Source organism: Mustela nivalis, assembly GCF_964662115.1.
Source record: "Mustela nivalis genome assembly, chromosome: 8".
Lineage (NCBI taxonomy): Eukaryota > Metazoa > Chordata > Mammalia > Carnivora > Mustelidae > Mustela > Mustela nivalis.
In genome coordinates this window covers 138,658,224-138,680,259 of record NC_139027.1, presented here as the reverse complement: position 1 = coordinate 138,680,259, position 22,036 = coordinate 138,658,224, and the positions used below count along the sequence as shown (strand labels likewise).

The following is a 22,036-nucleotide window of genomic DNA, read 5'->3' as shown; positions in this document are numbered from 1 at the left end:
GGAGGCCACACAAACATCACCCACTTGGGCTTGTTCACAAAGGCCTGCCCCTCAGCACATGGGGCAGGCCCCGCTCGGGCCACGGGGACCTCTGCCCAGCAGAGCCAAACAGCACTAGGGAGGTTAAAGACTGCACGACGGAAGCAAGAGAAACACATCCAGCCTCTGCCGGCCTATGCTCGCCGCCACCACTAGGCGCTCCATGCGGCAGGCACAGCTCAGGATGCCCTCTCAAAGGGGCACGGCTACTGCATGTCCCCAAGGACGGCTCCAATCACAAATCAAAACCCAGGACGCTGTGGGACAGGATGACCACCTCAGAGCTTAGGGGGCAGGGGGAGAGACACACAAAGCAAGCTTAGCAGGGAATCTTCAAAATGTTTTATTACAAAATACAGTACAGTGCTCATAGGATGTTTCCCAATGTTCTCGAACACATACACGGCTGAATGAAGCACGGCAAAATACGTGGCAGTTGCCCACAGGAATCTAACTTCTAGAATCATTTCAGTCCCCGCGGAGTTACAGAAGAAATCTGTAACAGGCAGTGGAACGGACAGACAGACACCGTGGCCGGGGGGCTCCTGACTGCTGATCGAGGACATTTTCTCCAGGGCTTGAGTCCACATCCAGGGCTGACAACCTACCAAACACTGGGACCCGAATCCGTACAAAGACGAGGCAGAGTGGAGAGGAAACAACTCTGGACAACCCAGAAGTCTCCGGCCACTATTTCTTATTCCTGGGTTTTAGCTCTTCGGCTGCATTACGCAGGAAAATGTAATTTTTCTTTTGGGGATTATAAAATTCGTGTCCCTAAGGGGCGAGAAAAACACACACAACAATCTTATCGTTAAAGTGTAAAAATCAGCATTTTATGGGCACTTTGTATATGCCAAGTCCTGTGCTATGTACATATATATAATATATCTGGGAGAACAAAACAGGTTTATGGAGGGACAGAAAAGCCAAAACGTTAAACAAATTTAAACTTTGGTTTCAGAGGAAAGGTTAAGGACTCGGTGGCAATCTGTCTTCGGTGACCCACGCAGAGGCATGATCTTTTACATATTTTTCAGAGCTAAGGCCTCGTTAACCCCTCACTTCGATGCCGACATGACCGCTGCAGGAGCAAGCCGGCCCACACGGACCCAGAGAGAAGTGCAGTGGGACAGTGGGGGGTCAGTGGGTCTGCCCTCCAGGGGAGGCGGGAGGGGAGCCATGCGAGTCTTGGGGAGCCTGGAAATCGGGACCAGGATGGACTAAGAAGTTCCATGAAGGGCGGACCGAGGCCTTCAAACATCATCCCCCAGGGAAGAGCAACAGCGGCCTCAGCGGCTCTAAGGGGCACCCACAGGGATAGGACAGCAGAGGGGGCGGTTGGCACGGCAGAGCAGCGGGCACCTCAGGTGTCGGAGGACCGTCGCAGCAACCTCAGACCTTTCATCCCCTATGACTGCGATTTTATGCCCAAGAGAACTGTCCTTAAACCAGGAACAGTGTGAAATTCACAAAGCAACTCTTTTTAAGTGAAAAACATCACGATGTAATTAACTCCGAGTAACTCCAAGTGTAAGCGGACATGAACCGGTCGGACGGCTTCGTCCTGAGCGGCGCGCACAGCTACGCGCCTTCTCCCCTCTCCCAGCCCACTCCAGTTCGCCAGCGCCCACACCACACAGCGCCCTGAGCGGCACCGGACGGGAGGCAGGGAAGGGGGTGGGCGGTGCAGCCCCAGGCAGCCGAGGCCTGGGCACGTGGACTAGGGCAGGCCCCGTGTGGAGAGCCAAGGTCCCGGCCACAGCCCGCTCCAGCCCCAGCTCGGCAAAACCGGACCAGGCGTCTTTTGCAAAAACTACACATGCGGCTGCCACAGGCGGGCGGATGCACACGTGGCGCACTGGCCCCACGGACCGCCCGGCAGCGGGGCCACTCAACGCCGGGGCGGACGCTACAATCCTTAGGGTGAAAGCAGCCACGCCACAGAGAGCACGTGGTGCAGGACTCCTCTGACATACAGTTCTGGAAGACGCAAGCTTGTCTACAATGACAGGAAGCAGGTTGAGGGTCGTGTGTGTGTCGGGGGCAGGATGGCGGCAACACGCATGGAAACTTCTGGGGGAGCTAAAACTGTGATCTTAAACAAGGAGGTTATCTGGGCTGTGGCGATGGTCTGCTGGGTACAGACAGACACCGAACGCACCCACCAGGCACGAGTACTGCTCCCCCGGGGCACCTCGGCAAAGCGGCTTCCAGAGACACCGCTCCGCTGCCCAGCCCACATCCGCTCGGTCCCGGCGGGAGGGGGCTCAGGTGGGGAGGCCGGGCAGGCCGGGGTATTGCCGCTAAAGCCACCAGACAGGGCCAGCTGCCCTGTGCTTCTGAGAAAGAACCAAAGGTGACGCCGAGACCCCCATCGAGCGGTCAGTGACGGACTCAAAGGCGGACCCAGGAGAGGCAGCAAGCCCGGAGGCCAGAGCACGCGCGGGCCGAGTCACCGGCCTTCCAGCTCCTAAGGGAAGGCGCTCCGGGCAGGCCGCGCGTTCACACAGCCGAGGCGGGATGCTGGGAGGGAAGTGGAGGGCGAGCTCAGGAACCAAGTCAGATAAGGAAGGGTCACTGGTTTGCATTGGGAGAACCCCAAGACGAACCAGTCAGCTCAGAGCTGACGAGGAAGGGCGGCCCCCAGGAGGCAGCCAAAGGAACGGAAGCTGGCAGGTGCCAAGCCCGCTGCCGTGGTTGTCGGTCGGGGACAACAAGGGTTCTCAGCTACAGCCCTGGCATGGCTGCGGGTGTCGGTGTGTCTTACAGACGGACGAGGAGCTGGTGGACAGGCAGAGAAGGTGCTCGCAGGAGGAGAGAAGGGAGGGGCGCCGGGGAGTCTGGGGCGGGCGGCGGGCGGAAGGAGATGGCAGGGCAGATGGGCTCGTGTGCGGATGGAAGGGAGACACTGAGGAGGGCAAAGCCTTTCTGGGTGAGGCCGGCGACCTCACCAGTCAGGAACCTGGGCAGCAAGGGCAGAGCAGGGAAAAGTCTGGAAGGCTGCTGCAGAGAGGGGGCTGGTGGTAGCCCGAGAAAAATGACCAAACGATCCAGGAGACGCTGCTGAGAAGCTAACGCGGGGGCCGTCGGCCAGCGGCCTGGAGCCCCAGTCCCGAGTCTGCTCCCCTTACCACCACGCCGGGAGGCCCCCAAAATGCAGCCATGACCCTGTCGGCCCCTAACCCCCTCTCCCAGATAATAAAACAAGAAGCAATTTTTCCAGCGCAAGCCTCAACACCTGGCCCCACCGCGCCCCCTCACTCTCTTACCGCTGCCCTGGGCCTCCCTGGAGTCTCTCTGCTTCTCGCCTCGCAATGACCAGACCCTTCCCAGGGGCAGTTCCCAGGGAAAAGGCTCCACAGGTATGACCCAGTCCCCACACCTTGTGAGGAAGGCCGGCTATGTCCCTTTGCAGGGATGGGACGGAGACCTTGGCAGGTCCAGAGAAGAGTCACAACTCAAACCCAGGCCTTCCGACTGCAGAGCCGGCGCCGCTGCCTCAGTGCGCCCAGCAGGCCCGCGGATGCTCACCTTTGACCAGTCGTAGCTGGAGGCGTAGGCGAATATGTTTCCGTTGTGATTGAAGCAGCAAGCCGCTATCGGCTGGTCCAGCTGTTCGGAAGTTTTTAGTTTCGTCCTGGCATCTTTGTCCCAAAAGCTGAATCTGCCATCGGACCCCACCGTGGCAAGCGTGCCGTGGACAGGATGGAACGCGATCCCATTTACCTGCAAGGATTCACACGCGCACGATGAGCGGTGGAGGAGGGAGGAGAAACCAGGTTTGCACCGACGCGCCTCCCGCTCCGCTCCGGAAACAGAACGGGCCGACTGCCCGCGGAGCGCGGAGGAACCAGCCGTGCTCCCGGAATGCCCTGGCAGCCCAGAACCGAATCGCATCCCTTGTTACGAACACAAGGCAGCAGAAGTTAACAAGTACGCAGCCAGCCAGGACGCCAAGCAGTGGACCTCAGGAAAGCGCCGTTTCTTTTTCAGTTTCAGCTGAGCGTCTGAGCGGCCGGGCAGCGCTCAGGAGGAGAGGGAAGGCCCTTCCTGAGGGAGCCGTCCGCTTGCACTCCGCAGCAGCACACAGACAGCAAAGACGGCCAATGTGTCACAAAAACAGAAAACCAGCACCTACAGTAGAAGCCACCGGTCTCTGCCCGTGAACATGCACGATGACAGAGGGAGCTTTCCTGGCCCGTAATGACTCAGCCACCCACCTCCAAGTCTAGTTTCTAAATCTCAAAGCTGAAGTTTCTAAAAACATACCGCATAGATGTCCTGAGGAGCTGAGGTATTGGTTCCGTTCGAGCGGTGACATTTGAAGGTAAAGTTATCTTTGGCGCTGAAAAGCAAAGGCTCAAATGAGTTTTCCATTCTGAAAAAGTCTCAAGTGGAAATTCGCCAAGTGAACCGAGCCCACTTACGGATTTGGGGGGTTGATGTAGTGAATAGCAACCCTCCCCTCGATGCTTCCCAGGGCGAAACCAGTCGGCTTGTTCTGTTTGTCTTTAAAAATAGCCACACATCGATGCTATGATTTAAAAGAAAAAACCAACACAGTATGTTATCACAAAGTAAGATACAAGACTTCATAACCAAGTGAAGGTACATAACCACCTCATTTTTGGGTTTCAGAAGAACCAGAAACACATACAAATGTGACATGTTATTTCTAGTTCCCTACCAAGCAATATTTTCTACCTTTTGAGAAACTACCTGTACTCAGCCCCGAGACTTTATGAACAAAATCCAGAGCACGCGCTGTATCTGCCCCTGCTTGGTCTTTGTCCCCGCAAGGGCCCTGCTGTCCCCCCAGCAGTGCACATGCCCCCCGGAACCCCGCCAGGTCCTATTCCGGCGCTGGCCCAATTCACAGCCCACCACTAACCAGATGGACACCCTGCAGCAACTCGCCCGATGTTTCTGGGCCTCTGCTTCCCCTCACGGAGAAAGGAAACAGCATCTGCCTGGTGATCACAGGGAAACAAAGGTCACATGGGACAGTGGACGTGGCCAGGACCTTTTAAACTGAGACCACACTATGCAGAAGCAACACGCTGCACCTGACCTAACACTGAGTTTCGGGACCCAAATGAGGATTCTACTGAACTCTACAGAGGGTCCCATAAAAGAGCCCGTGACCCAGCTGCTGGGGCAGAGGCCAGGGCCTGGGTGCTCACTCCTACCTTCCAGTGTGATGACCTGGCCTCCTCCAGAGGACACCCACCCTACCCAAACTGAGGTCTTATCTTCCATGAGGAGTTCAGGAAGCATGGGGGCAAGGTCAGAGCCGGGGGACAAAGCCACAGAAGATGGAGATAGAGAGCAGTTTCTGTTATTGCGACGCTTGCTAAAGCTCACAAATTTCCTAAGGAAATGGAAAAATACATGCTAGCTCTGTTTCTATACCATTTGCCTTTTTTTGAACAACAAGGCCGTTACTTTTGTGAGTGGAAAAAACATTAATGAAAAGAGGCAAAAGCCTGTAAGTCACCAGGAACCATGACTGTGCCTCCCATGCTCAGCACAGAGACCAGGGAACTGCACTGCCCTGGGGGCACGGTTTCCAAGAACACAGTCACACAGTGGCCCTATGCAAATGCTGAGGCCCTGCCTCGGCAAATGAAAGGCCAGGATGCCTGGCGCAGACAGCAGGAAGTGAAGGCAGTCACTAGGTTTTGTCAAGGAATCTGGGATTTACCCAAAGGGAAATGAGAAGTCCGTGCTGGGTTTTTAAGCACAGCTGTGGGAAGGTCAGATTTGCCATTGTAAGAGCTCCCGGACCCACGCATGAGAAGCGGACCAAAGGAGGGCCAAGATCTAAGCTCTTAGTCACACCAGGGATTCGGATTAGATGAGCAGGAGGGAAAGAGGGAAATGAACAGATTCCAGAACGCCCGCAGAGCAGAAGGGAACCTGGAGACCAGTGAGACGGGAGAAAAGGAGGGGAGCAGATCAAGGACGACCTCCAGATGTCCGGCTCACACCAGAGCCGGGGCGTCCTGTCTCCTGAGATGCGGAGCACATGGAGAAGAGGCTGCTGAGGGCGGCAGGCAGTTAAGGCTGTTTGTTCACTCAGCAAACATTTGCTGAAAACTTCCATGCATCAGATCTGGTCCCAGGTGCTGGGGATGAGGAGGAAACAAACAGAAGTCCCCGCCTCCCCTGGATTTACATTCTAGCGGGCAACACGAGACAGGATATATGAAACATGTATGCGCAGCTCTGTTAAGACACACACACACACACACGCACACACACACACACACACACAGAGTCTCAGGGAAAGCAACCAGGGAGAAGCCTGACGAGAGGTAACATCTCAAGACCTGCAGGAAGCGGTCCCAGGTCTGGTGTGAGATCCTGCCGGGCTGAGATGCTGGGAGACACGCGAAGGAGCTGTCAGACCGTGGGTGTCCCTCTAGGGATCCCAGAGGCGAGGTCTTTTGGGGATCTGGGTCCCCCTGCCCACAAGGTAGGCCCACATGACGGCAAGGACAGGGATGAGATTCTGCTTCAGGAGAGAAGGCGGCAGGCGAGGGCAGAGGCCTGGGGAACCCCAACGTGCAGCGAGAACGGGCAAGGAAGACAAAGCAGCCACCGGAGAGGCAGGGGGTAAGAGGGGGGCAGTACAGAGGCCAGGAACAGGGTGTTTAAGAAGAGATAAGAACAGTCATGAAGGCTGCTCTGCTAAGCTACGATGAGGGCTGCTCAGCGTCCACTGGAATTATGGATGAGGAAGCCATCGGTGGCCAAGGCAAAAACAATGTCAGTGGAGTCATGGGGCAGAAGCCTCAACGGAATCGGGTGAGAAATGAGTGGGAGGTAAGGAAACCAAGAAAGCTCACGTGAGATGCTTCACTGCAAAGGAAAAAGGTCCAGGTGGCATCGGAGGGTGTAGGGCAAGAGTTTGTTTTCAAGAATGAGACAGGAGCACGAGTCCGTGCTAGTAGGGCTGGGGGGTGTGGCAAGTGTCCAGACACCGGGGGGTGGGGGTGGGGGGTCAACCACAGAGCCCCAGCACAACACGGGCCTTCACAGAGCACAGACCTCACCTAACTGGCAGGAGTAAGGCAGGGAAAGACACAGGTGCAGGCAGACTCCTAGATTCCCCAGGAAGAAGATAAGCAGTTCCCCACCATGATGTTCTCTGAGTAGGAGCAGAGCTGATCTGCTGAGACAAAGGCCAGAGGAGGGAGAGCCCAGGAGTGAGAAGAGAGTGAAGAAAATCTAAGAGTCCGTGGCAGCCAGGAGACTGCCGGGAGAAGCTTGGTGGCGTGTGGGCCCCACAGAGGCAGAGCTGAGGCTGGGCGCTAGGACCCGACAGAGCCCGTCGCGGAGGCCACAGCTATATACAGCAGCAAGATGACAGAGAAGTCAGGCTCCTCCAAGGCTGGCCAGTATCCGCTCACAAAATACGTGCACTTGTATCCTTAAACTGACCCCTTCGAAAACACTTCTTGGTGTCTGAAAGCACATCAGTACTGCCCACACGGGCCCTGAACTGCGTACGACACCCAGTAAGCACGTGCTTCCTAACCGGACAGGTGACTCGCCTGATGCTTCAGTGGAGACTCTATCCTCCTGAACTCGGATGGTTGGTTCTCTAACTGGTAGACAATCAGTCCTCTCTCTGCAGTGGCCACCACAGCCATAGGGTAGATCTAGGGAACAGAGGAAAGCAAAGACATGCTTAAAATGAAGGAAAGTGTTATTTTCTTTTAATACCAAAATATCAGATCCTTGTTTTTAGACTCAGAAAAATAAGTCTGAATTTTCTTAAGTTTAAAAATCCAATGATACCACAATACTCTTCATGAAAACCCAGGGCAATAATTATTTCAAAGTAGAACATGCATTTTTAAAAGCATAATTTTTTAAAACTATAAAACACAGGATTATTTTTAAAAAACATGGAGGAATATGGGGTGCCTGGGTGGCTCAGTGGGTTAAACCTCTGCTTTCAGCTCAGGTCATGATTCTAGGGTCCTGGGATTGAGCCCCACATCGGGCTCTCTGTTCAGCAGGGAGCCTGCTTCCTCCTCTCTTTCTGCCTGCCTCTCTGCCTACTTGTGATCTCTGACTCTTAAATAAATAAAATCTTAAAAAAAAAAAAAGACTTATAATCAAATGGAGAGAAAAAGTTCTTCAGTTTCTCTTCCACTCAGTCCCCAAAGATCCAACACCACACCACACAGTCGGTACCCACTTTCCTAGGTAAAGTAACTGTTATATATATACGTATGGTACGCGGCTCCCAAATATCTTCAAATAACAAATGAAAAAAAAAACTTGACAATCAGTATTTGGTATTTGGGGACAAATGCAGCACAAAAATCTCCCGATTTAAGGTAACTGAGGAAATTGGAACTACATCCTCTGTGTGTTCATTATTCAAGTTAGAGGGATTTTTAGATCACCCGCTAACTGCAAGATGTCACAAGGTAAGAAATCTGTATTTCTCTTAAGAGGACAGATATGAAGTTAGAAATTCCTTACCACATCGGCACAGTAACATCTTTCAGGGAGCTGCAGAACCATCATAGGATTTGATGATCGTGTATCCCAAAACTAAAATTTAGGAAATAAAAAAAACACCCCGTAAGTGACCATTTCAGAGCTATCATCCCAACAGTGGAAGAATTCACGACACTCCCGGCCAGGCCATTCAGCCCCCCTCACTGGTGTATCAAACCTTCAGAGTCTTATCCCAACTCCCGGTCATCACGCAGCTGTAGTTAGGCGCTTTGATCCAGTGTACGGTCTTCACGGGGGCATCGTGCTTGCAAGACAAAATCAAAACAGGTCAAGATAAATGTAACTACGTGCTAAGCACCTTCAGTTCTAGAAACTCAAAGAGAAGGCACACACTGAAATACTGAGGTCCTACCAAACTCCAAAGGACATCCAAGCCCTTCCTAAAGACCGCTGACACTCAATTTCACCTGAGAACGTATAGCTACGTTCCATCCTGACAAACGTTCATTTTACCTATAATGAGAGTCAAAGTAAGTCCCTCCCCAGGGAAATACTCAGAAATAACTAGCACAGTTTTATCTATTGACTCAGGCGGCGCGAATGAAGAGATCAAAGAGGAGCTTCTGGCAGCCAGTCACACTTACTGGGAGCCCAGAGTAAGCAAGGTCTTTCTGAAAATGGTTTTGGGTCAAGAGGCCCTTCCCAACCAGGTCGGACCCTCTGGGTCCTGCTTCTCTGAGCTTCATTACTTCTGCCCTTCGTGCCCGCTGCTCCTGGTAGACTAAGAGCTCCGGGGGCGTGCACCCCTACGGCAGTGCCTGGCACGGAGCAGGCGTTCAATACTCGTCCAGTGGACCAGTGTCCAAATGCAGCTGGTAAAAGGCCAGCCACACATGGCTGTCAGAACGTCAAACACAGGAATGTTGAGGCCCATCTGGAACATCTGTCTTTTACAGGCCTTGACGGCACTAACTCCTTAGGACGCCCCCCTCACCGACACACATACGGAAGGTCCATGACAGACCGCCTGTGAAATGCCAGCAGGAGTAAGAATGGTTATCACCTTCGTGTTACTCTGATGCTAAAGAGGTTTCTGGAAAGCTTAAGTCTAACTGATTTGGTAGAGTCAACTGCAGTTTTCTATACTAGAGAATTAGAATTTAAAATTCATCACCACCCCAGGCACCAGCCTTTCTAGACTCAGTGTTTATTACCTGTGCAATCTGTATTGCCTGATTGCTGTTGAGGTCCCACATTTTGGCAGTTTTATCACATGATGCTGTAAATACTTTGCTCCCATCCTAAAAGAAAAATCAAGAAAATCTGTCATTCAAGAAAAAAAAAATATACAATTTCTATTTGTCTGTTAGGTTGATCATCTTGAGGCAGGCTTTGTTTTGCAATTTTTATTTTTCTAGTTATTTGGGGGCCAGTGTATTATAAACTCCACTGTCATATACAAACACATTTTTTGCCCTATTTCTTTATTACTGATTAATTTTTCTAAGAGATACCAAATTAACAGGATAAAGAAAAAAATCAAACAGCATGGGAAGTTACAGAGGGAAAATGAAGACTCCTGTCCCTGACCCACTCCGTTCTCAAGGGCCACTGACTTCCTTCCAAGAGTAGTTTTTGCAAATCCTGCATCCCATATAGTACCGGGGGCCACCTACACAATTTTTTCTTGTTCTGGTTAATTCCAAGCCCCCCCCCCCTTTTTAAAGATTTTATTTACTTATTTGTCAGAGAGAGACAGGCAGACAGAGTGGCAGGCAGAGGCAGGGGGAGAAGCAGGCTCCCTGCTGAGCAAGGAGTCCAATATGGGACTCGATCCCAGGACGCCAGGATCACGACCCAAGCTGAAGGCAGCTGCCCAACCAACTGAGCCACCCAGGCGTCCCAAGACTTTTTTTTTTTTTTAAAAGATTTTTCCTTACTCAACAGAGGAGGAACAAGCACACCAGCAGGCAAAGCAGCAGGTGGAGGAAAAGGGAGAGGCCGGGCCTCCGCCGAGAAGAAAGCCCAACCTGATGCTTGATGCCAGGACCCTGGACCATGACCAAAGCCAAAGGCAGAAGCTTAACCGAGTCACCCAGGCACCCCAATTTCAAGCCTCTGTTTGACCATAAGTTGCAAGAATGAAACAACGACCAGCTATAAACCTTGCACCCAGAATCATCGGTGGCGAACACTCTGCCACAGTTAGTGTGTTGCGCTCTCTGCACACGCACGTGCATCTGCTATCAGCATGCGCTTGTCTGGCTAGGTCTCTAATAGCTTTCTGAAGTGCACACCATAAAACTACACTAATTTTCAATAGTCACTGGTCCTACGGAAACTATAGAACAGCTTAACAAATTAGCAATCATTGTGTAGTGGTCTTAAAAATATTTAAATATAAAACTCATAAATTGGTCATACATTTTTTTTTTAAGATTTTATTTATTTGTCAGAGAGAGAGAGAGGGAGAGAGAGCGAGCACAGGCAGACAGAGTGGCAGGCAGAGGCAGAGGGAGAAGCAGGCTCCCTGCTGAGCAAGGAGCCCGATGTGGGACTCGATCCCAGGACGCATCATGACCTGAGCCAAAGGCAGCTGCTTAACCAACTGAGCCACCCAGGCGCCCCGGTCATACATTTTTAGAAAGAGAAAAAACTAAATGGAAGTCTAGGGCAATGGTTAGCAAATTTCTTCGGAAAGGGCACATCTATTGAGTATTTAGTCTTTACAGGTCTCTGCTGCAACTCCATAACTATCATAATAGCTTGAAAGCAGCCACACACGTTACTTACATGAAGGAGCATGGCTGTGTGCCAATAAAATTTGATTTACAAAAATACACAATGGGCCATATCTGGCCCATGGGCCATAGTCTGCTGACCAGTGACCTAAATTATCTCATCTCTGGTTTCAAAGTTTAAAGATTTACTGCCATCCTTCCTTAGCAAAAATGTCTTCCCATAAAACTCATCAGTTCTCCAACTAAAAGAAAAGCTAAAATCTGTTTTTTTAAGATTTGTTTATTTGACAGATAGAGATCACAAGTAGACAGAGAGGCAGGCAGAGAGAGAGAGAAGGAAGCAGGCTCCCCGCTGAGCAGAGAGCCCGATGTGGGACTCGATTCCAGGACCCTTAGATCATGACCTGAGCTGAAGGCAGCGGCTTAACCCACTGAGCCATCCAGGCGCCCAAAATCTGCTTTTTGATCAGGGGAGTTGTAAGGATTGACTCCATAAATGCTTAGGATACCCATGTACGTCGTGGGCTACCCTGAGACTGAGCGACACACTGGCTCTCGATGTCATTATAAAATGCCCATCCTACCAGCCGCAGTGGGCACTACGGAGCAGCAGCGTGCCTGATCCGCGGCGGTGCAGACACCGAGGCTCATCTGTCAAAGGGCCAGGGCAGAGAAACGGTACTTGCAAGCGCTCTCCAGCCAGCTGCTCCCCGCCCCTTTGCTACGGCTACACAGCAAGCCATGTCCCTACAGCGCCCAAGAAATCATCTCCACCAAGTTTGGGTTTTATGCCTCAAAGGTATCTGGCTCTTCTGTGCTTCTGTGCTATTGTCACAGGTGTAGCTTCCTCTCCCGACCGCTCTTCCCACCTCCCACGCCAGCCCACTCCCTTTCCTGGAAGCCTCTGAGGGAGGCGGTCCAGCACCTGGGCTCTGGAGCCAGGAAGGTCTGGGTCTGGGCCTAGACTCAGACATTCACCACGCTCCCTCCGACAAGTCTGTCAACTAAGCCTGTGCCAGTCACTTTATGTAGATGCAGTCTCGCTGCCACAGAGTTCTACCATCTGCGGTTCTGTCTGTCTGTCCTGACAGACCAGGAGTTCCATGAATGTGGTTGGTATACACCCACCTTGCCAACTTCCCTTTTCACTATATCCCCAGGGCTTTAGCGCCCTAGAAGGGCCTGATAATTACCTCCGTAATTAAATACCATCTGCCGTAATTATTATTATCTTCATTTACAAAGGAGGAGACAAATACAGGGAGATTAAGTAACCTGACAAAGTTAAAATGCCAGGAAGCTGGAGCCCCAATCTGAACGTGGGCCTGGGCTGGATGACACAAAGCCCGAAGAGTTACAGGCACACGGCCTTCTTCTTCTTCTTCTTTTTTTAAGATTTTTATTTATTTATTTGACAGACAGAGATCCCAAGTAGGCAGAGAGGCAGGCAGAGAGAGGAGGAAGCAGGCTCCCCACTGAGCGGAGAGCCCGATGTGGGCTTGATCCCAGGACCCTGGGATCATGACCTGAGCCAAAGGCAGAGGCTTTAACCCACTGAACCACCCAGGAGCTCAAGTTGTATCTGCAATAAATGCATCACTTTTCAAACTGTTTTCACAGATCTATTATTAGTCTCATAATAACCCAATCCGATAGGTCAAGCAAACATTTTGCAGATGACAAAAATGCTCGGAGAAGCATATCACAGCTCATGATGAAAACAGGAGCCAATTCTAGGGGCGCCTGGGTGGCTCAGTGGGTTAAGTGTCTGCCTTCAGCTCAGGTTGTGATCTCAGGGTCCTGGGATCAAGCCCCCCTTCGGGCTCTCTGCTCGGAAGGGAGCCTGCTTCCCCCCTCTGTCTGCCTCTCTATCAACTTGTGAGCTCTGTCTGTCAAATAAATTCTAAACAAAACAAAACAAAAAAACAGGAACCAATTCTGGCTCCTAAACCACCTCAAAACATTAACAGGAAAATAATTTCTTAATTATAAATTAAATAAGATCACATAAATGAATGGTGTCATTTGAAAATGACAACATAAACTAAGAGGAGTCTGGCAATTTCTCACAAAGTTATACATAAAATCGACATAGGACACAGCAATCCCTTTAGGAGATATTCACCCAAGAGAAATGAAAACTTTTGTTCACAGAAAACCCAGCACACAACGGTTTATAATGGTGTTATTCGTAATGACCAAAATGGGAATCAGTCCAAATGTCCTTCTCCTGGTGGCTGGGCGAACAAACGGTGACACAGCCACACAACGGGCCACCGCTCAGCATGAAGGACAAACTACTGACTGACAGAACGACCTGCGTGGGTCCCATGCGTGCTGTGCAGAGCGCAAGAAGCCAGACGCCAAGGGGACGCAGTAGAGGACTGTTCACGTGACACTCTGGGACAGGCAGAACCACAGGGACAGAAAACACATCGGTGGTTTCCAGCGGCTAGAACTGAGGAGCATGTGACAGAAGGGCAGGAAGGAATCCGCGGCTGGTGTTCTGTATTGTGACAACTCTCCGTGTTTCTTCAAAATGACAGAATTATGCACTAAAAAGGTTCAATTTTATTGTCTGCAATTCTTATCTAATGAACCTGACTAAAATTACACAGAAGGCCTGACAGGGGCCTGGAGGCTTAGCTTCCTCAGCACGAACGTACATCTGTCTGCCCGTTTTCTTGCCTCTGCTGGGTTCAGCCGCTGGGCCGCGGTGGCAGGAGGAAGGCTGGGCTGTCACCATGTTGCCTCCTCCTTTAGGAAGGCGATGGGCCCCTTTACAGCCTCCTGCTGTGGCTCCCCACTCACCTTCCCTGCTGCTGCCCCCTTGTGAACGGTCCCTTCCTTACAGTCTCCCCAATCAACGACAAAAGCTCAGAGCCAGATAAACTTGAACATATTTGTTTACATTACTGATGCTCAGGATTTGGGAGGAAAAAGAGAATCCCAAAAACCCAAAAGACTTCAAATGCCTATTAACAGAAAATGATTCTTTTTTCCTCTGGGATTTATTTTTGGGGATACTAAAACTTTTCATTTTAAAATGACATAAATTCACGGCAGAAAGGTAGGAATGGCTTCCAGAAATTATTCAATTATTCGCTTAAGATAATGTGTCAATAAAACAATGAGCTTTTTATGCAAGAAGAACTTTCAAAAAAACCAATGCTAACATTAACTGACTGTATCACGAATATCAATACATTATTATACTGAAAATCAGAAACTTAGAATTCCAACAATGTGTATAAATACACAAAATTCATGGTTCAGGTTATATTAAAGTAGAAATATATACATACTCCCAGATAACATGGGATTTTATGTTGTAGAAAATATGAAAAATGGGATGACACTTACATCGCTCCAGCAGACATCTAAGACAGGCCCTGTGTGCATCTGCTGGGCTTTTGGAATAGTCTGTCCACTATCTTGAACTTCCCAGCAGCGAACCTAGAGTGACATGAAAAATTAATGCAAACACAGCACCTCGTGACCTCTTACATGCACAGAACACCTAATAACTAATGGGTGCGACTTAAATATACACAAACTTCTCATATCAACCTAATTATCTAACTTGAAGAATAAAGCTACTGAGGGCCGCCTGGGTGGCACAGTCAATCAAGCGTCCGCCTCATGGTTTCGGCTCAGGTCACGATCTCAGGATCGTGGGACCCAGCCCTGCGCTGGGCTCCTGCGCTGTCATCTCGAAGTCTGCTTGAGACTCCCTCCCTCTGCCCCTCCTGCTCTTGCTCCCTCTCTAAAGTAAATAAACTTAAAAAAATAATAATAATGAAGCAACTGAACAGTCTACTCCAGTGGCTATTTTCCTGTATTTCCAAGCCATCAAAATATACAAATTCTTTTGCTTACACCTAAAACTGCAGATAAATTTATCACATTTATGAGATGTATTTGTCTTCTAAAGGAGAATGTCATCCATTACCATTCAGAGAATCAAGACCAAAGGGGAAACTTACCTTTCTTTTTTGAATACACTGGTTTTTTACAGTTTTTCCTGATTATAAACATAACGCATTTTACTTAAGAGATTTTGTAAATATAACAAGAAAATTAAAAAATCACCTTAATCCTACCAGACTATAGTTAATAGTTTGTTGCGCTTTCAATGTTTCTATACACACATATTTTCATCAAAAACCTAGATTATAGAGTACCTTCACTCTTTTAACTGAAACTTTCCTCCCTTGCATTATGAATTGCCAATAAACAATTCATGTTTTTCAGCAATAAATCAAGTGGAGTCTTTCCAGAACTACATGTAGAAGCCAAACCTGCTCAACCATGACTACCTTCCTCTCCTGCTGTTCTTTCCTCAATCCCCTCACTGCCCCTCTGTTGCAGAAAAATCTCCCAAAATTTTAAAAATGCTAGTCCAGCACACAAACATACCATAAAATACATTATTTGATATTATAACTTTCAAAACTTCCACTAGCATGAAGACTTTTTAAAATGAGGTTGGGACACCCAGGTGGCTCAGTCAGTAAAGCATCAGCCTTCAGCTCGGGTCATGACCCCAGAGTCTTGGAATCAAGTCCCACATTGGGCTCTTGCTCAGTGGTGGCAGGAAGCCTGCTTCTCCCTCTGCCTGCCGCTGCCCTTGCTTGTGTGCGCTGACAAATAAATAAAATCTTTTAAATAAAATAGGAAGACAATGCAATACAATGAAGTAGTAGCAGACAGTGGCTAGGAATACAGATCCGGGCCCACACTGCCAGGTCCGCAGCCTGACGGCCAGTCCCTCAGATGCAGGAGCTGGGCCAGCTACTCTACAACCCTAAGCTCCACATTCAGCATCAGAAGAGAGGACAACAGGATCACAGTGCTTTCGCTGTCAAGAGATTAATTCAGTTATGCACGTGAAGTACAATACTTCACCCCAGAGAGGTACAATACTGCCTCAGAGGAGAAGCACTCAGAGGCAGGGTATAAACTTAAGGATTTCTGATCGATACTGCCAACTGACCTTCAGAAGAGCTGTGCTTCCACACCTACCAGCGGTACATGGAAGGTCTAAGCTTTTCTTTGCTGGGACCAAGTGTTATTTTTTTTAACTTTTCATTTTGTTAACTTGGTAGAGTCCATCACAGAAGTCTGAGTTTACCTGCTTATGAGTGTGGCTGAATGGTTCAAGTTCACGCTAACAGGCCACCTGCACTCCTGCGAAGTGCCTCTTCATGTCTGCTGACTTTCCCACCAGGGTTTTTTTTTTCTTCCCCTACCAGAGTTTTTATCTTTCCTTCTGTGCACTGTGATTTCTTGTCCTTTTTTGTACACAGTAGGTTAAGTGTAACGTCTTTGCAGGATTTGTGCCATATCCAAAGTTGCAAAACTTTAATATCTACCTAAAGAACATTTGCAGGATACCTGGAAGTTTATGTATAGCACCATGGAGAACAGTCATTCTCAATGCCACTACATGTGACTTGGAAATCCATGCCAAGTCACTGAACTAGGGCAGGAGTTCTGAGTGAGGCCTATGACCATATGACCACGCTTTCATAACAGACGTCAGTGTGACAGGCAACGTCGCCTGCTCAGAAGGGCCACTCCCTCTAACTGATTTCTTTAGAATGGCCGTGAATAAGCTTTACCTTTGCTTCATTCACTTGGGAAAGAATGAAGTCAAATGGAAAGCTAACCTCACCCATACAAAGAAATAAGTCTTCTAGAACATGCGTGTAAGGAAGACTTACATCGTTAGCCCATGATCCTGCAATAAGGAAGTTCCCAGGCAAGGTTGGTGGGCTAAAAGACAGACAACCAATGCTGTCATCAGGAGAGGATGTTACTTCAATATCCTGGGGGGGAAAAGTCAACGTTACAATGTACGCATCATCGATTTCATTCAAAATTGTTTTCCTTCTCACTGAACACTCATGGCGGATTTTCCTTGTGCTAAGAACTCAGTGAGTTAGACCTCTCTTGCTTTGATCCAAAATAGGAGTAATAAAGAAGCTAGTGGAAGGGCTAGCACTGCTGGGACCGGAAGCCGACTCTCAATGAATGGCCAGGATGATTTCCACGTGCTGGCCCACTGGTTCACTCTGGCCCTAAAGTGTTCAATCAGCGTCATGGCCTGACCCCACCCCAGAGGAAATTCTGATTTAACAGTTGTGGGCCGGGCCCTGGGAATCCACAATTTTAATAAGCACCCTGCTAACTTAAGTGGTGAAGAAAGTCGGGGGGATAGGACACTAGCACAAGAGACACTGTTTCTGTGCTCCAAGTTTGAGAAAGTGGCCTAGACAAAGATTCAGAGCTTTTGCCCCAAAGAAGGCTCCCAAGCTATCTGGATCTCTCTCATTGTGGGAAACCCTGGCCTGTAATTTCATACAAGTCCCATGAAGCTTCATGAGGTACCTTCATAGGGTTGTGGTTATCTGTGCTTGTGCTGCCAAACATGCTGGTCCCACTAGTTCCAAAACCCGAGGTTGTCCCAAACAGACTCATTTTGGCCCTAAAAAATAATAGAAAATGTTAAGGATAGGTCTTTTCTTCCATAATCAATATCACTGAGAGCTAATATAAAGCCAATTAGGTCACAGAAGGGAAAAAAAGACTCTAAATGACTTGATGTCAGGTTTTTCTCTTCCAAAGTGATCTAAATAATGATCACCAGAGCACCTGGGTGGCTCAGTCGGTTAAACATCTGCCTTCAGCTCAGGTCAGGACCCTGGGAGCGAATCCCACATGAGGCTCTCTGCTCAGTGGGGAGCTTGCTTCTCCCTCTCCCTGCAGCTGCATACTTACGCCATCTCTCTCTATGTCGAATAATTAATAAAATCATTAAAAGAAATGCAGAAAGTGCTTTTTAAATATGTACTCTTTTAGAAGAGTTTTTGACATATAGAAAATTGTACAGATAGAGTTCCCATACACCCCCATACCGTTTCCTTATTTTCTTTTTACATTTGTCACCATTAGTAAACCAATACATTACAGCAAAGTACTTTTCAATCACCAGCTAGAAGATAAATTCACCCCTTTCTTACATAATTTGAGACACTGAGCTTTGTACCAGGAATGTAACAATAAACCACAGAAGGCCCCACTCCTCCAGGTCTCCGCTCAGTGAGAGTTCACGTTCTTCTTTTTTTTTTTTTTTTTAGAAATCACAAGTAGACAGAGAGGCAGCCAGAGAGAGAGAGAGAGAGGGAAGCAAGCTCCCTGCCGAGCAAAGAGCCCGACGCGGGACCCGATCCCAGGACCCTGAGATCATGACCTGAGCCGAAGGCAGCGGCTTAATCCACTGAGCCACCCAGGCGCCCCGAGTTCACGTTCTTCTTAATAATTTCTATACTCTGGCTTAGGCCAATATCTCTGCATGATGTTACTAAGAAAACCAAACGGTCCTGGCAAAGATTCAGCGATTTCTCTGTAGGAGGAGTTTTAAGAAGTAATCCACTCTGGTGTGACTGGGTACCAAAAGGTCTGGTATTACGTTCTGGGCAACACAGAATGGGGAAATTGCTAGGGATTTTGGAAATGCACTTGGGATTCCCAACTTCAGGAACAAAATGAGTGCTGATATCCTGGCCAAAGCAACAGCTCTGAGCATGTTAGTATCTTGGAAAGCAACTCTGTGAGAGGAAGTGGTATGTGACAGCTACTTGTGCCTCAAATGTGAACCTGCACTTGAAGCACTGGTTAACTGCATGAGTGAACAGAGGAATAACTGGGCTTGGACAGTCAGAGTCTAGGAACTAGCTATGTGGCTTTGGGAAGGTTATTTAGCCTTGATTTTCTCATCCATAAAAAGAGTCTCTGACATCCGGTTCAAGGAATTATGAAAACCAAGTGAGATCAGTCGCACACCCGGTGCCCGAAAATTCTTTCTTCTGTCCCTTTTGGGGATGAATTTAGGGAAAGAGCAAGGGTCATTCAAGTGTTAGTCAGCCTATGTGGACCACACACTATACAGGGCATGGGGAACCCTCAAGAAGTTCAGAGGACATCTCCAAGCAATCTGCCCCGCTTGCTGCATTCCAGCCCTACTGCTCTGGGGGCACCCTTTCTGCCTGTGACCACAGCAAAGTCAGCCCTGCCCTGCAGGATTCCTACTATCTGGTCCTATGACTTTGGATGATTCGCCCTCCCCCAAACCTCCAGCTGCCTCAGTTGGAATCTTCAGATCCCAATTCAGAAGTTGTCTCCTGGGGCGCCTGGGTGGCTCAGTGGTTAAGCCTCTGCCTTCGGCTCAGGTCATGGTCCCAGAGTCCTGGGATCGAGCCCCGCATCGGGCTCTCTGCTCAGCGGGGAGCCTGCTTCCCCCTCTCTCTGCCTGCCTCTCTGCCTACTTGTGATCTCTGTCTGTCAAATGAGTAAAATCTTTAACAACAACAACAAAAAGTTGTCTCCTGAGAACGCTGGGGGGATGGGGGCAGGGATGGAGATGTTCTCAAACTCTGAGGGTGATGTTCACGTAACTGTATTCAACTTCCCAAACACATCAAAAGGCCCAGTTTTAAGTGGGTGACAGCAGGTAAGCTGTACGTGAATAAAGCTGTTAGACCTACCTTTTCCAAAAGGTCACCTGCTCAGAGGCTCCCCTGCCTTCCTGATTTAACATACCCACCCTGCCATACCACCACCCTGTTTTCTTCGTAGCGCCGGTCACGACCTGGAATTGTGTGCCATCAACCTCTTCCCCGGGAAAACGTCAGCTCCAGGAACAGAGGGCGGTCTGGACTCCTAAGATACGCCCGGCCCTTGGCAGGCGCCTGGGCCAAGGCGGCTGGTATTTAACAGACCCCGGACGGGGGCGGCGGGGGGCAGGACTTGGCGGAGGAGGGCAGAAACAAAGCAACAGAACGGTTTCAGAGGAAAGTGCAACGAAGATTAGCGCAAGACCGGTCAAGGGAGGCTTCTCGGAGGAGGTGGGAGCATGCGTCCGAGGAGACAGACGTGTTAACGGGAAGAGCGCAGACGACAGACGCTGCCATCAACTGTGACCCTCCCGGTGCCTCAGTTTCCCCAAGAGAAGGACGAGGGGGTTAGACCCGGGGTGACCCCAGAGCCCCTCCCAGGGGCCAGTAAGGAAGCTCGCTAACCGGCCGGCTCGCGCCCAGGTGCCTCGCCGCGCGGCCCACTCCCCCGAGGGGGGGCGGGCGGCGTTGGAAGCGCCATGGCTGCGGGGAGCGAGGAAGGCGGCGCGGGGCCTACCTGGGAGTCACGCCGCGGCGGAGAGCCGGTGACGGGCAGCGGGGAGGACTCGGGAGCCTGCGAAACCGCTGGAGAACCGAGGAGGAGAAGACGAGGTGCTGGGCACAGAAACCCGAAGGGCCGAAATACCCTCACGCCGGTGGAGGAAACTCCCCCAATTACCGCGGAAGCACCGCGCAGGCGCCTCGGAGCCACTTCCTGTGTCGCCCGGAAGGCAGGTAAGAACGCTGCTTCCCCCGCCCACGAGGCGACAGCACATGCGCAGAAGCGCCAGTGACGCCGAGGAGTCCCCGAGCCAGCAATTTGCCGATTGGTCGAAAGTTGGTGGGGCCGCCTCCTTGTTGCCAAGCAACCGTTTTGCTACATTCGCAGCCAGCTGAGGGAGGGTCGTTAGTATTTTCTCTTGAGAATGAAAAGTCTAGCGTATTTCTGATTCCCGCCAACCTAAGTCCGAAGCCATCCTCGGAGAAGCCGACGGAACGCTGGCTCGGTCGGCGGAGAAGTCGGCCAGCCTGGGTCCCGGCCCCCACCCCGACCTCGTGTTTGCAGATTGAGGCGTCCTAAGCCATCCGGGGCTCCCTGGGCCCCGGTTTCCCTCGTGAAATTGGCATCATGGTGCCTGACTTCGAGGGGACTTCTTAGTTAGGTTCAAGTGAAGCCACATACGCGAAAGACCTCGCGAAGTCCAAGTCCGTAAGACTGGGGAGGGGCTGTTCAGACACAGACACACGTGCCCGCTCCAAATATTTCAGCTGATGGCTGGATTTCTGAAGGAAAAAAAGAGGCAGGGGTCCGCTGAATCTTCTTGGCTAGTCGGTGTGGTCTGCGAACCGGGAGTCTTGGCATCCGCAGGGAGCTTTCAGACCCGCAGGGCCTTGGTATAAAATGCAGATTCAGGGGCACGTGGGTAGGTCATGATCCCAAGGTCTCAGATTGAGATCCTGCTCCCCCACCCCCACCCCACCGCGTCCCTCTCTGCCTACTTGTGATCTCTGTCAAATAAATAAAATTTAAAAATTAAAAAAAAAATGCAGATTCAGAAGGTCGGGGGAGGGGCCGAGAATCCACATTTCTAGCAGATTCCCAACTGAGCTTGCTTCGCCATACGGGGCAGCAGACCACCCAAGAATCTAGAGGTATTTGGAACCATTTGGGGGAACTTCCTTAAAGCCCTGTTGCCTGGGATCAGGGAGGTTTCTGAGTCGTTTTTCATAAGCTCCCCCAAGTGCTCCTAAGATGTAGACGAGACTGAGAACCTCTAGTCCAGGTTGTGATAGTAATAATGGCTCTCTCTCTTTTTTTTTTTAAGATTTTATTTATTTATTTGACAGAGATCACAAGTAGGCACAGAGGCAGGCAGAGAGGGCGCTGAGCAGAGAGCTCTACTCGGGGGCTCGATCCCAGGACGCCAGGATCATGACCTGAGCTGAAGGCAGAGGCTTTAACCCACTGAGCCATCCAGGCACCCCATATTAGCTCTCTTGAGCACTAGATGTTCCACCTCCTGTCATAGCCAGGGCAGCCCTATCAAGTAGGTACTGTCATCTCCATTTTTTAAAAAATTATTTTATGAAGCT

The 22,036-nt window shown here is 50.1% G+C and overlaps 1 protein-coding gene across 4 annotated transcripts; it reads right to left on the bottom strand.

The window, feature by feature from the left end:
- Positions 1-366: 366 nt before the first annotated feature.
- On the bottom strand, positions 367-20,670 carry RAE1 (ribonucleic acid export 1). Of its 4 annotated transcripts, none has more exons than XM_082742946.1 (12): positions 20,460-20,670; positions 17,658-17,754; positions 16,991-17,095; positions 14,628-14,720; positions 9,738-9,824; positions 8,741-8,827; positions 8,545-8,616; positions 7,602-7,709; positions 4,470-4,576; positions 4,312-4,387; positions 3,574-3,768; positions 367-816 (listed from the first exon to the last, which is right to left on the bottom strand). In XM_082742946.1, exons 2-12 carry the CDS (start codon positions 17,745-17,747, stop codon positions 730-732), a joined length of 1,107 nt encoding a protein of 368 aa, XP_082599072.1. In that variant the 5' UTR covers positions 17,748-17,754; positions 20,460-20,670; the 3' UTR covers positions 367-729. The 4 variants fall into 4 exon arrangements, with proteins under 4 accessions (XP_082599072.1, XP_082599071.1, XP_082599070.1 ...); XM_082742945.1 differs by lacking the exon at positions 20,460-20,670 and adding an exon at positions 19,873-20,136; XM_082742944.1 differs by lacking the exon at positions 20,460-20,670 and adding an exon at positions 19,918-20,136.
- Between the last annotated feature and the right edge of the window lie 1,366 nt (positions 20,671-22,036).